Source organism: Xenopus laevis, chromosome 6S (genome assembly GCF_017654675.1).
Source record: "Xenopus laevis strain J_2021 chromosome 6S, Xenopus_laevis_v10.1, whole genome shotgun sequence".
In the NCBI taxonomy this organism is placed as follows: domain Eukaryota; kingdom Metazoa; phylum Chordata; class Amphibia; order Anura; family Pipidae; genus Xenopus; species Xenopus laevis.
In genome coordinates, this window is record NC_054382.1 from 46,634,288 (window position 1) to 46,648,707 (window position 14,420).

The window sequence follows — 14,420 nt, forward strand, 5'->3', positions numbered from 1 at the left end:
TATCAAGTACATCAAGAAATAATGAATTCTTTCTTTGGAAACTTTTATCCTATAAATTATTAATTCACTGTTATGTTGGAAAAGGCACATCCTTCCTCCAGTTACAGGTAAATAGTGCCCATGCCACAGTCAACTTATGAAAGTATTATCTGTAACATAAAGTAGGCTGATTAAGCGAAATGGTAGATTCTTTCTATTGCATGTTCTCGTATTCCTATTTAGTCGTATATTATATTAATTTATATTGTTTAGTGAAACAAATTTGTCAACCTTTATTTATTTTATCTATATTACACAGTGGCTTGTTTTGTGTTAAATACTTGTTTACATTTGCTAAATTCATTATTTCATTATTATCTCATTATTACTCCTACCAGGTAAGTGGTTTAAAAATTGTATTTAGTATACCTTTTTGTTAGTTTTTTTTTTTTTTTTTTTTTAAATAATTTCATTTTTCTCTGTAATGATAACAGTACATTGTACTTGATACAATCTAAGATAGAATTAATCCTTACTGGAGGCAAAACCAGCCTATTGGGTTTATTTAATATTTGATGATTTTTTTTAATAAACTTAAGGTATGAAGATCCAAATTACAGAAAGATCCATTATCTGGAAAACCCCAGGCCCTGAGCATTCTCAAAATTAGCTTTTTGTATTCAAAAAGTATCACTAACATCCAAAGTTTTCAGGGTGTGTTGGCAAACAGCATAATGCCTCCTTCAACATGCTGTATACTTGCTGTACCTTACTAGCATACCAGATGAAAACCTTCTGACCACTTATTTGGGCCATTCTTTCAAATACTATCAAATATTCCTCTCTATCACCAGTTTCTGTAAGCTACATGAGCTTCATACTTGACTCATACCATCCTGCCTTGCTTGCAGTACCTGGAAAAATTCAGTTCCCTGGTCTGTTTGTGTATGCAAGTGCAACTCACTAAGAAAATAATGGAAACAGTGCTGTAACTACCATCGACTGCTACCCCCAAAACCCCTCCCCCGCAAGTAAAAACTCAGAGAGCCCAGACCTGGCATGCTGAGTTCTCGGCAACACCGACACAGCCCCCACCACTTCCTCCCACCACGCTGCCATTTGCCTGCATGCCCACCCTCTTGTTTAGTTGCGGTGGTGGACAGTGAAAATCTAAAGAAAGAAGGGGCCAGGTAAAGGGAATTCCATACAGCAGAACCTGAGAGCTGGGTCCCCGTGTGGGGTATGTGGGGTCTGCTGTATGGTAGTTACTCCACTGATTGGATGGCAGGTGTTATACCAGGGTTCCTTTGTGCCCAAATGTGTAATTCATCATCCCATGCTGAATTGGCATTAGTGGTTGCCTATATGCAAATTTTTTTTAACCATGCCCATTTTTGTGACCACACCCACCTAATTACCATGTTTGGTTTACAAAATTTGGCAGGTTATGAACGTTTGAACACATTTCTGTGGTTTTTATGTGTTATTACAATTCTGCTAATTAAGGTGAATTGCCCTTTAAGCTGCAAGTCACAGTTTCCCCAAGAGACCTGCTAATCTTAAATTGTTACAATTACTTCTTTGTGAATCTTAAATTGTTACAAAAGTATCCAAATGAACCTGCGGGTGGACTGCGGGTTGAAATAGAGACTGTCCTGCGAAAAAGAGGACAGTTTGGGAGGTCATTCTAATGTGACCCAAATCCGCAACTCAAAATTGAGTATTAATAATAGCATTCTTCTTGGCAGGTGTGTTTTTACAAAGATACTGTGAAACCTCATATTAACGTAACCTTATTTTATGTTTTCCTGCATTTTACACCGATCTTCAGTGGTTCCACCAATATATAATGCAGAATTAATTTCCTTGATTTTACATTTTCCTGGGTTTCCTGCTATTCCCCCCCCCCCTTAAAAACATAAAATGGGGGTTCCACTGTATTTTTGGTACTTTTTTGAGTATGTTAAAAGATAGATTTCTTACTTATACTATGCAAGAATATTTTCTTGCTAGGAGAGCTTTGGAACTATAATGTAATTATGTTTAAAACATTGATAATGTGAATCAAATGTGAAAAAATATTAAGTTACTTATACTTATAGAGTTGTAATGAAAAAGATTTCTGCTTTCCTAAATGTCACCGTGGGCTCTGTCCTCATTTTACTTTATGCACTGGTGTACAGGCCTGCTGGCAATTTTATGAAGCTGGCAGCCTGTGAAAGGGCAGCCATTCTTAGTTGGGAGTGAAATTTTGGATCAGCAAGGCCCTGTCAGTGATCTTGCTTTGTTCAAGCTATGTTTAGTCAGTAAATTCATAGGCACATGTGACAGCCAGACTCGGCACTCGCAGCAGTGCTAGCAAGTGTCTGTCCTGGACAGAGGACTGGATATTCCAGCCAGAGGGAAAATGTAACTACTTAACTGAACAGAGGCCACAGGAAAACCCAAACACAAAATGAGTAAGTAAAGTACTAATAGAAGTAAAAACTGGAAATGTGATTTCATTACGCACAATTAAAAGATCTGCAGTAATTTCATGTATTATTTGAAGTGGGCATTCAAAGGTATGGCTGCGCTTTAAAGGCATCTGCTGCTAACAGAGCAATTCCACAATATAAATTGTGATCTAAAACTACAACTCCCACTATCCTCTAATATCTGAAGGTTTTTGCAGGCTGCCCATACGTAATGTATTCTGCACTTGCCCTGTAATTTATATCTGCAAGGCTGTGCCGGCAGCTTGTGTTTAATTTAGAACTCTCTGCAGGGCTTGAAGCATTTCAGTGAAATTACAGGTCTCATTACTTTAAAGTGTTTTGTAGAAATGACTGGGATTTCCAGGTCTTTGTAATTTTTCTTAAATTGTGCTTAGCTGCTGATCAAGTTGAACAGGTTTTTATATGGAACAGTACCGGCGGTTTTGGAATGGACAAGACTCTCTTTTGTCTTTTATTTTAGAAATAGCAGGAATCTCTGAAAGGAGACCACATTTGCTGCAAACATTTACATTTTTGTTAAATGTCCAATAGATTAAGCTCCCAAACTGAGTTCTAAAGTGCAGCCATGGCTGCTGATCATATCCCAAGTACTTTGTTGCTGTGCCCTTATTAGTACTTATCAGTGTAGTGCAGGGATTTCCAATAAGGATATGCAGAGACAGCCTGTTTTATTGGAATCTTTCAATAAAAAGGGAAATTTATGTGCAAAATGTGCTTTGTTTAGATTACAAACGAGGAGAGGTCGTCTCGCTCCATTATCGATGTGTAGTGGAACCAATTCCCCTGGCTTCAAATGTGCTGATTAAAAATAACGTCACTACATCAATGATGAGCCTTAATAGTGGGGTGAAATGGGGTTGTAGTTGGGAACTACCTGAGCTAAATCCTTTGGGATATTTTAATGAAGATGCAAAATTTAGACTTGACTGGATTTGCTTAGTTTGCTTCCAAACAACCAGTTTTACTGTAAAAACAAGTTAAACTATCAAATCTTTTCTTGTTTCTAGCTGGAATGGATGTATACCTCACAACTGTCCCATTTTTCGTGGGACAGTCCCAGATTTTGACAGCTCAACCCTTAGTCCTCGATTGTTACTGAAATGACCCGACTTTCTCTTTGATCTCCTGCACTGAACAGACAGAAAAACCAATGTTTCTAATACTTAATTGGCTTTTGGCAGAGAGCACAGCATGTGTGGCCGTTTCACTTTGAAACTTTTGTAACAATTTAATATAAGCAAAGAAACAATTGTAACCATTTAAGATAATCGGGTCTCTTGAGAAAACTGTGACTTGCGGTTTAAAGGGCAATTCACCTTCATTAGCAAAACTGTAATAACACATAAACACCACAGAAATGTGTTCATAACTTGTCAAATTTTGTAAAATGAAAATAATAATTAGGGGGTGTGGCCACAGAAATGGGCATGGTTGCATACGTGCAGCAAATCTTTTTATCCCGTTTTCTATTTCCAATATGTTGGGAGATATGTGGATGGGATCACAATGAGGGATTGATTCAGTAATAACCTCTCTGTTTGACCTCTGGGTTTCCAAGGAAATTAGATATGTGTATGTATTTAGCAATTATGTCAAGTATGTATGCTTCAAGCACTTCCCCGTACGTCCTTGCATGAAAAAAATTACCTGTTCAGTCCATCGTGTTCCCTTAATTACACACTTCCCATGATCTGCAATTGCTATTGTTAGCATGCCATTAACAGAAGCATTTTTGTTTGTATTCTACATGTATTTGATAGGTATACTATAGGTGGGGATGTCGCAATGTTAAGGCATTAAGCATAGACTTACAAAACTTACAAAAGTTATGGGTTTTCTTTATGAATTAAACAAGGGCAAAATGCTGGAGTAATGATGCCTTAATCGAGTCACATGTATTTTAACTGGCATGCCATTTTAGTGTACAATTAAGGTGTAACACTATTTTAAGCCCAGGCCCTAAACAAAAAGTCTGTATTTGTTAAATAAATAAATCAACATTTTCACTATAAGTGTTATATTGAGCTTGACCGTGTGTTTTTTCCTGCCCTCAATGCCGCTGAAGGACAGCTCTGATGCAGTCGATATCTGCTTTGCCATATGATCTGACATTTTACATGGAAATGTTTCCCTCTTGGGATCTCTGTACTGCCAGGGTCTGTAAATACAGTCTGCATTCTCTGGTATTTAAGTTATGCAAACTGCTCTTTCTGTAGCCTCCCTATTTAAACACACATTGTTACTGCATTGCTTTTAAGAACGATTCTGTTTATTTAAGAAATCTGCAGTTGAACTGTAACATGAAGAATTTTGGTCTGAATTCTACATATTTTGCTTAGAATGGAAAGTGGAGTGTAATATTTCTCTACAAATGTCTGCAAATCAATGGAATGATGTCATGTATACTGAAAAAAATAGCAGTTAGCAGTAAGCCAGTTAAAAGGATTCTGTCATGATTTTTATGATGGTTTTATTTCTAAATTACACTGTTTACACTGCAAATAATTCACTCTACAATATAAAATTTAATTTCTGAACCAGCAAGTGTATTATTTTTAGTTGTAATATTGGTGTGTAGGCAGCCATCTCAGGTCATTTTGCCTGGTCATGTGCTTTCAGAAAGAGCCAGCACTTTAGGATCGAACTGCTTTCTGACAGGCTGTTTCTCCTACTCAATGGCAGACTAGAGCATGGTCTCAGAAAGTGAGCAGAGCAGGGAAGGGGTCACTAAAGTTATAATTTTCCTCTTCAGTATATAAGGCTGGCTCTAAAGGCTTCTTATTTTAGTGCTGTTCTCTTAGCCAGAGATCTGGCGTCCTGCTTGATTTGACAGCAATAGGTCACAGGGAAAGTGACTAAGGTATTATTATTTGAGGCATAACTTTTGCTAAAGAGTGCTACAGTTGCAGATAGCTTATTTACAATTGCTATTGAAAGCATCATGTCTGCCCTTTACTATTCTCTGCACTTCTGCTCCTGACTATATTACTGTTTCATAAAGGAGGCTTATTTATCAAATATCAATGGGTGACATGCAAACTGAAATTTATCCACTCTGTATACACTTCTATGGAATTATTAATAAATATTCCCCCCAAATTCCAAAGAAATTATTAGAGTGAAGTAATATAGCAGACACACTGTGGTTTCACTCTAATAAATGTACCCCAACAACTGTAGTTCCCACAGTACCTTCCAAAGGTGCCAACCTCACAGCTGGGAATTTTCACTAGGGCCCAGCTATGGTAACTAAAGCAATACAGACACATTAATATTAAAAATGATAGGTGCGCATCCGTATCGTTGAAGAGATGCTGCATGCAAAATATTTGCAGCTAAAAGCCCCCAAAGCTGCCCCCAGCCCAGTGAACCTTAGTGAAGCAACCCTCCAACACAACTGAAACAACTTCAGAAGATGCCTTAGCTGTGTCAGAGAGTCACCTTCAGGGCCGGAACTAGGGGTAGGCAGAGTAGGCACATGCCTAGGGCGCAAAAGCTGGGTGGCGCCAGGCACGTACCTTCTCTGTCGCCTACCCAATGTCCGGTCCCCTCTCTCTGACTGTCTCTTCTATTGCCTCTGTGTATTTTTGCTTCCGCGCATGCACGCAAGAGCAGAAGTTTGTGCCTGGCTTGTCTCTGGTCGCCTTTACGAAGGTTCACTGGGCTGTGGGCAGTACTGATGAGCGCATATTCGCCAGTTATGGATTCGCGCAATGTGCAGATATTTTTGTTACAGAAAAATTCACCGTGAAAAAATGCCCAATGACTAATGCATTTGGAGAAAAAAGTCACCATAAGAAAAAAACTCGCAAAATGGCGAAAAATTCGTGAAACGGTTCCGGCGTCTATTTTTTTTTTACGCCGGCAAATTCTCGCGGCGGTTTCGCAAATTTTTTCGCCGGTGGCGAATCACGGGAATTCGTGCCTGGCGAATAAATTCGCCCATCACTAACTTTAATGCATTAGGACAAAAAAGTCACCAAAAGAAAAAACGGCCATTGACTTTAATGCATTTAGAGCAAGAAAAATTGTTGTGCGTAAAAATGCCCATTGGCGAATTTTTCAGTGAAGTGGGACAGATATGCTAATGATTAGTGGGCAGCTTTGGGGGGCTTATGGCTGCAAATATTTTGTGTGCAGCATCTCTTAATTGATACAGACACGTTTCTATAATAAGTCCGTTTCGCTTTAAGCTCCAACAGCATGTTGCTTCTTGACCAGGACCCGTAGCTGAGCCCAAGACTGGTATATAAATCTGAGTGACTCCCAGAGCTGGAATGCCAGTTCTCTGATTATCAGTTTAGCTGGAAAATTATAAAAGTGTTCAAAAGCATAGAGTTTTGCCAAATGATCACTGACTGAGGTCCTGGCAGTTGGATAAGTATGAGATGTGATGTGACACTTCATCTAAATACACTTACGATTTGTTCAACAGATGTGTGCAACAGTACTGACCTTCCAGAAGTTGAAATCATCAGTCTGCTGGAAGAGCAACTGCCCCATTACAAGCTAAGAGCTGATACTATCTATGGGTATGACCACGACGACTGGCTCCAAACACCACTTATTTCTCCAGATGCTAACATTGACCTGACTACTGAACAAATTGAAGAGACTCTAAAATACTTCAGTGAGTAAATAATTCTAATTGTTTTTTTTTTCTGATTCAAGGTTTTACTGGACATGGGAATATCCATTATTGTTAACCTTATTGTTTGATTTTGTATCTAATAAGAGTGTCTACAGGTTTAGTAGTTGCTTGTAATGTTATTTTTTTTTATCTATTTCACTGTTTAAGGGTTAGTTCACCATTAAATAAACATTTAGTATGTTACTGATGCTCTTAATTTGGAAAATTCCAACTCAAGGCCAGTGATAGCTATTACAATTTCTAGTTTGCCAGCTGTACAACAAAAGTGTAAATTGTCTACAAAATTACAAACAAAACACTGTCTATAGTAATATCATTAAGGCAAACTACACTTTTAATGGAATGGTAAGACTGCTGTGCTTTTAATCACAGGTACTGCAAAAGCAATTTATTAGGGGTCCGTAATGCTATCCTCTGGAGGGGGCCTAGGGTTGTACAAGCACTTTAATTATTTTTAAAGAAGAACTAAAACTTTACTTAATAAGTAGTCTAGAAAATGTTGTACTTTATGTTGTGAGCTTCTGTACCAGCCCAAGGAAACCACAGCCCTTTAACAAGGAAGATCTGTGTCTCGAAAGATGCCCCAGTAGCTCCCATTTGCTTTTCTGCTGATTCACTGCACATGCTCTGTGCTGCTGTCACTTACTAAACTTAGGTACCGGTTCAAAATATTTAGTACACATAGAATATCAGTGTCACAATATAAGGCTCATTAGTACTTAATACAGATAATTACTACATGGCATCAGAGAAACCAGTGCAACTACTATTGTAGCCTCAGCCTTTGATTACAGACCAACCTCATTTTCTACATGATAATTTGTGATGACCCTTAAACTAAGCTAAGCAACAGCCGCTAAGAGCCCACTGAGCATGTGAGTGTCGCAGACACTTTCCAAAATGGTGACCCCCTTTGACAAGTTTAATGTCCTAGATCATTGCTGCTATTGAGAAGCTGAAACTTTAGGCTTCTGCAATATGTTCAGTATATAAAATATGACATTTTTAGCCACATTAATTATTAGTTCTCATATAAGTTAAACAGGGCAAAACGGACCAAGCATTTGCCTGTTTGACCTGTTTAACTTAAATAAATGGTGAAAACCACAGATCTTTCATGATTCAAACAACAGGCAAAAAGAATGTGTAGCACAAGCCGTTTTGATTAAGCTCATGTTGAACAAGGCAATATACTGCGCTTTTAATGTACTAGCTGAACTTTGTTGGTCATATAGCTGTATAGCTGTGTCTCAGCATAATTTCAACTTGAACCACTTTCTATATTTGTATAAGAGGTAATAAATCATACCAATATATAGGGCATATGTACTCAACGTGTTCCCATTTTTACTCTGCATGATCCCTTTTTATTTATATGTCTGAGACACTAAACTGTCAGTAATGAGTCTATAGGGCATATTTATCAAAGAAGTTAGAGGATCACCATAGTCCTCTAGAGTAAAATTCGGCCACTCTTCATTCTTTTCTATGGGATTTTAAAAGAGTATTTATCAATGGGTGAAAGTGAATGCTCACCCGTTGATAAATATGCCTTTAAAAATGCCCATATATGTTTATGCAAGTAATAGAAAGAATACATTTATATATTATATCCATATAAATATCCACTGTAAAAAATATTTTAAGAAAATAACCTAGTTGATGTTCTTTAAAAGTATTTAAAGACAAACGTTAACATTTCCCTTCTAGTGGCTTTCCCCAAAACAAACACTGATTACTGTACACAAATGCCTCTGTTTATACAAGAGTCTACAGAACACTGAATGCTATTTGCACAGCTAGTGAAAGTCAAACCTTGCTTCATTTTGAAATATGGAAAAAGCCGTTATACCTTGTCACAGAATGGATTGTGCACTACGCTCGCTAGCTGGTGAGAACTATTTTTGCTGCTCTGAAAAGCATTTTAGTACTTTTTTAATTAATACAGTTAACATGAATGCAGTAAAGATTTTGTGTATGGGATCTTTTATCTGAAGTGCATGGGACCTAGGATTTTCCAGGTAAGTGGGTCTTTCTACAATTTGGATCACAAAACAATACTGTCTAGGGATGCACCGAATCCAGGATTCGGTTCTGGATTTGGCCAGGATTCGGCCTTTTACAGCAGGATTCGGCCGAATCCTTCAGCCGGCCGAACCGAATCCTAATTTGCAAATGCAAATTAAGGGAGGGGAGGGAAATCACATGATTTTTTGTCACAAAAAACAAACAAGTAAACAATGTTCTCCCCTCCCCACCCCTAATTTGCATATGCAAATTAGGTTTCAGTTCGGTATTCGGATGAATCTTGAACAAAGGATTCGGGGGTTCGTCCGAATCCAAAATAGTGGATTCGGTGCATCTCTACTTATTATACGTGAGAAAAAGGAAATCATTAAAAAAATAATTGTTTGCTTATATAGGACTCTCTAAAGGTTATGGCACACAGTGAGATTTGTTGCCCTTGGTTAAATCTTCATAACTTGGGTAACATCTCCCTAAAAAGTCTTTGCATAGCATAACATTAAGATAAAACCTATTACTTGTGTCAATTAGGCTTAATTGTGAGAAATTGACTTACATTTTCCTGTGGTTATGCAGCAATTATGGAGGCTTATTTATTAAAGGTCGGATTTTAGTGGTTTTTGAAACCACAACTAAACTCACAAACTCGAAAACCACGATTGTCATTGAATTTATTAAGGGGCAGATTTATTAAGGGTGGAATTGATTTTTTTTTTTTTTTTTTTTGGGTCAAAACTCGATTCAAATTTTAATTCAAGTTAAATTTCGAGATTTATCAAACCTTGCCTCTTTAAAAATGTGTAAGTCAATGGGAGAGGTCCAGTGACCAATATGAAGATGTTTACTAGCCTTCCTGATATTCAAGATTTTTTTCAGAGAAAAAAACTCAATTCGAGTTTAGTCGAATTCGCTTAGAATTCGGGTCGGTAACACTGAGTTTTAGATATTACATTTCTTTTTAAATAACCCACCAATCGAATATCGAGTATATTCGAATTTATTCGAGTTAAAATTAATTCACATGAATTCGAAATTCAAATTTTGATAAATGAGCTTCCCCAAGATCCGAATATAAAAAGTACAAGCAAAAAAAGCTTTGAAAGGTCTGGTAAAAATACGAAGAGCTTGAAAACTTCTGTGAATTTGAATTCTTCAGAATATTTTGACAATTTCTTTTGAATAAAAAATCTGAAAACCTCTAAAAGTATGAATTGATTTTAAGAGGTCCAATAGGATCAGCGCAGCTCACATTGACTTCTGTAGCACTTTGAAAACTTTTACTTGGCAATGTTTTGCCTTAGAGGTTTTCATGGTTTAAACACTTAATACATCTCTGATTTTTAGAGCTTTTTAGAAATATAGTTAAACCACAAATTTCTCAAGATTCATGGGGGAAAAAAAACAAAATTTGATTTAGTAAATGAGCCCTTAATGTTATGGTATGGAAAGTCTTTTCCCCAAAATGAATACTTAACCAACAAATAGTTTATATCATATCTTCCCAAGCCACAGTAAATATCAGTAAATATTGCCCTTTTACATCTTTCTTCTCCCTCAGCTGGCCAGAAATAATGCAGCTCTAACTGTAACAGGTAGTGTGGGAGTAAAAGACAGAACTTTGTCCAGTTAATGTGACCTAACTTGTATGTGTGCTCTTGGTTTGTTTGTGAACACAGTGAATCTTAAATGATCCCAGGGGGGTGGCCTTAGTTCTTAAAATAGCAGTTTTCTATTTATGATTACTCAGTTGCAAATACTACTAAAAATATGAATATTGTTTGTTGAGATGAAGCAGGGTTTTACATATGAGCTGTTTAATGTGATATGTTTTTTATAAAGGCGTATAGTTTTCCTTTAACCTTGGGCAATAAATATCCTAATTTCCAAATAAGGGTTAGTACTGATGAGTGCTCAAACCTGTGCTCCCCTGCATTCCATTTAAAGTGATCAGCAGAAGGGGAGAGCAGGAAGGAATGCACCCAGCTCTTTTAATTGACCCTGTACTGACACAGGCGCATGTAAGTGCCAAACAAGCGCCAGAACTAGGGGCAGAACTAGGGGTAGGCAGAGTAGGCACGTGCCTAGGGTGCAAATCTGGGTGGGCACCCTAGCACCCTACCCCCTTGTCTGGGCCTGTCTCGGGCGCTCTGGCCGGCGTCTCCATGCATGCATGCGTCCTTTTCACTCGATCGTCCTTTTTTCACTAAACGCACGAGCCTATTGGGTGCCTCGCCGGCTAGGGTGCTTGGCTGGCTCGGTGCTATGCCGAATGTAGGTGGAACGCAACGTGCTATGTTCCACCTGTGCTCGGCACTTACATGCGCCTGTGTCAATACAGCTCCTTAAATGTGTTCCTTCCTGCGTTCCCCTTCGACTGAGCGATTTAATACTTAACGCATGAGAGCCCAGTTTTGCGTGCTTGTCAGTACAAGTGCTAACAGACCCCATATCAGTAGCATCTCACACTTGCTAACCAGTTCCCACTTGCATGAAGTCACTTTCTATGTGTTGCAGCTAAACATCTAAAAGTATTTAACAAGGGCAACAACTTTCTAATGTTCTTTTGTGGTGTCTTTAACTAGCAGAAAGGAAAAGAGGCTGCTAGAAAAGTTGGCTTCAAACTTTTCTTATTTTACAGTGCTGCTAAATATGTTTGAACTTTATAAATATGTGTTTCTACTACTACTGCCAAAATGCTATTGCCAGATCGCCTCTGCTGCATTTCTGTGCGTGCCTGCACTGAATAGCTATACCCTGTTGTATAAAAATTAAAAATCCTGACCTTTACGTACAAAGTACAAAAATCCTGACCTTTACGTACAAAGTACTTATGCTACATCTTACATCTCAAACCTAACTTCTGGATATTCTTCAGCTGATTTGTTCTTCCAATGATCTTTTATCTTCCATATAGTAATGTCAAATGCTTGCCTACAGGCCTTTACCAGAGCAGGTTCCTACATCATCATCAGACATATCCTTACCATGTGCCAAATACAGCCCAGGTTGTAAGCCATTGTGGCCATGATTTGCAATGGGAATCAGATGTCTGTATGTCAGTTATAATAACCTTATGTACCTAATGTTACATCATTAATAGAAAATTAGGTTGTAGAGCAACAACACAAGAACTGCAGTTAAATATTTTAGAATAAAAAAAAACACTTCCAAGTTAAATTTTGAAACTCAAATTGGATGTGAACTTTAAATGAAATATAGTTACATATTCTGCTTTATCACTGCAATATGGAAGGTATTAGACCTTGAACTATAAATTGCTTTAAGAATGATCATTGATAAACATGCATTTGATATATACAGTAACATTTTATCTAGTAAGCCTTCAGTGTTACAATGAAGAATGTAACATTTAGCTAGTATAATTATGTTTAATAAACAGTATATAGTGAATAACTATTGCTCTGATGCATATTCATGGTATGTGGAATTGAATTAAAATCTATGGACCCATTTCTCATTCTTGAACAAGATGCAAAGTGTGTGAGTGATTGAGACACTGTGTACTGTGTAATCTTTGCTATACAGGTATGAGACCTGTTATCCAGAATGCTTGGGACCTGGGCCTTTCTGGATAATGGATCTTTCCGTAATATGGATCGTCATACATTAATGCTAATAGAAAAACCTGTAAACATTAAATACACACAATAGGCTTGTTTTGCTTCTAATAAGGATTAATTATATATTGGTTCAGATCAAGTACAAGGTACTGTTTTATTATTACAGAGAAAAAGGAAATCATTTTTAAATTTTGGATTATTTGGCTACAATGAAGTCTATGAGAGACAACCTTTTCCGTAATTTGGAGCTTTCTGGATAACCGGTTTCTGGATAACGGATCCCATATCCTGTATTACATCCGTTGTACTTAGAGAAAATATTGGCACTTTGTCCATTTATACAGTACTAAAGTTTGAGAGTTAAAGTTCAGCAGCATCTAACGCTATATATTGTAAAAGCTCAGCCACGAGAGACTCTTACAAATCTAACTGTTCTTTCTGAGAGTATCTGGAAAGTATTTTTGGTAGTGTTTTGACAGCGTTACACCTACTTTGCTTGGAACCAGATTCATCCAGTCAATTTCCCACTATTTCAGATTGATGTATATAGTCAAGTGTTTGCTACCGCTGATAATTGAATATCTAGTTAAGACCTGTGTAGATAGTAAAACATTCTTAATACTTTAGTATATAGTGCAACAAAAGATTTTCAGACCGTCTGCGATCAAGGTTTTAACAGTACGGTATCGGCGTCTCACTTCAAGTGGTGTAGTAAATTTAGATTGTCCTTGTTTCAGTATTCCTGGTTTCTTAATTCTGACTTAAGATCCAGGCTGAAAGTGTACTTCTCTTGCACCAGGTTTTCTGTCAGTATAAGCCTTGCATTTGGCTTGTTGACGTTTCACAATGTCAGCAGTAGATGATTTTGTAGGCACAGTATTTTGTGGAAGTTGCAACATGTTACTTAGTGTGCATCTGTCTGCCATGTAATAATTCAGCTGGAGATGATTGGGTTGTTGCATGGCGCGTTGCTCTGTAGTTATTTATGACCTCTGTTGTAAATACTTTCCAAGATCTCCCAGTAAGATTTGCTGTCTGTAGTGCTTTTTCAGACTTCTGTTGAATTGCTTGATTTCTCCATTTGCTTGTGGGTAATACACTGAAGATTTCCTATGCACAATATTCCTATCTCTCAGAAAGGATTCAACCTCGTATGAGACAAACTGTGGTCCGTTGTCTGATATTAACTCCTTTGGATCACCTTCTCTGCTCAAGTCTGTAGACGGAAATGTTATTACTGTAGCTGATGTTATGAGAAACAAATGCAATTTCAGGCCATTTACTGTAATAGTCTATCAAGATTACAGCAAATCTGCAATTTATAGGAGCATCTGTAAAAGGACCGACAATATCAATAGCAAGTTTTTCCCATGCTGAATAAGGAAATGGTACTGGTTTTACATATGGTTGCAACTTCTTTGCACAACCCAGTGAAGTGTTGCTTTGTGGTGAAATTTTAGACACTGGCTGTGTGGCAGGCTCTGGTGATGTAGTAATGAGACCATCAACTAATTGTAGGTTTAATGCAGCAAATAGATACCTTCCAAGTATAGCAGTACCCTTATTCACAATGTAAAAGTCACATTTTGCAGTATTTGATTCAAATTGGCAAGCCACCAAGTACAGGGATTGGATCCTTTAAGTAACTGACCAGTTTCAGGGCAGGTGCAACAAGCAGATCTTTTG

At 37.6% G+C, this 14,420-nt stretch overlaps 1 protein-coding gene across 6 annotated transcripts in view; it reads left to right on the forward strand.

Moving 5' to 3' along the window:
• Positions 1 to 14,420, forward strand: part of LOC108719991 (trafficking kinesin-binding protein 1) — a 132,845-nt gene that overhangs the window by 42,658 nt on the left and 75,767 nt on the right. For 3 of the 6 annotated variants that reach the window (XM_041567549.1, XM_041567550.1, XM_041567554.1), the window contains exons 1-2: positions 2,342 to 2,438; positions 6,913 to 7,107. The exons of 1 other annotated variant lie outside the window; for it this stretch is intronic. In XM_041567549.1, coding sequence (XP_041423483.1) covers positions 2,435 to 2,438; positions 6,913 to 7,107 — 199 coding nt within the window. In that variant the 5' untranslated portion in view covers positions 2,342 to 2,434. Of the gene's footprint in view, positions 1 to 2,341; positions 2,439 to 6,912; positions 7,108 to 14,420 lie in introns of those variants that run through there. 2 more of the 6 variants (XM_041567553.1, XM_041567552.1) reach the window with 2 other exon arrangements.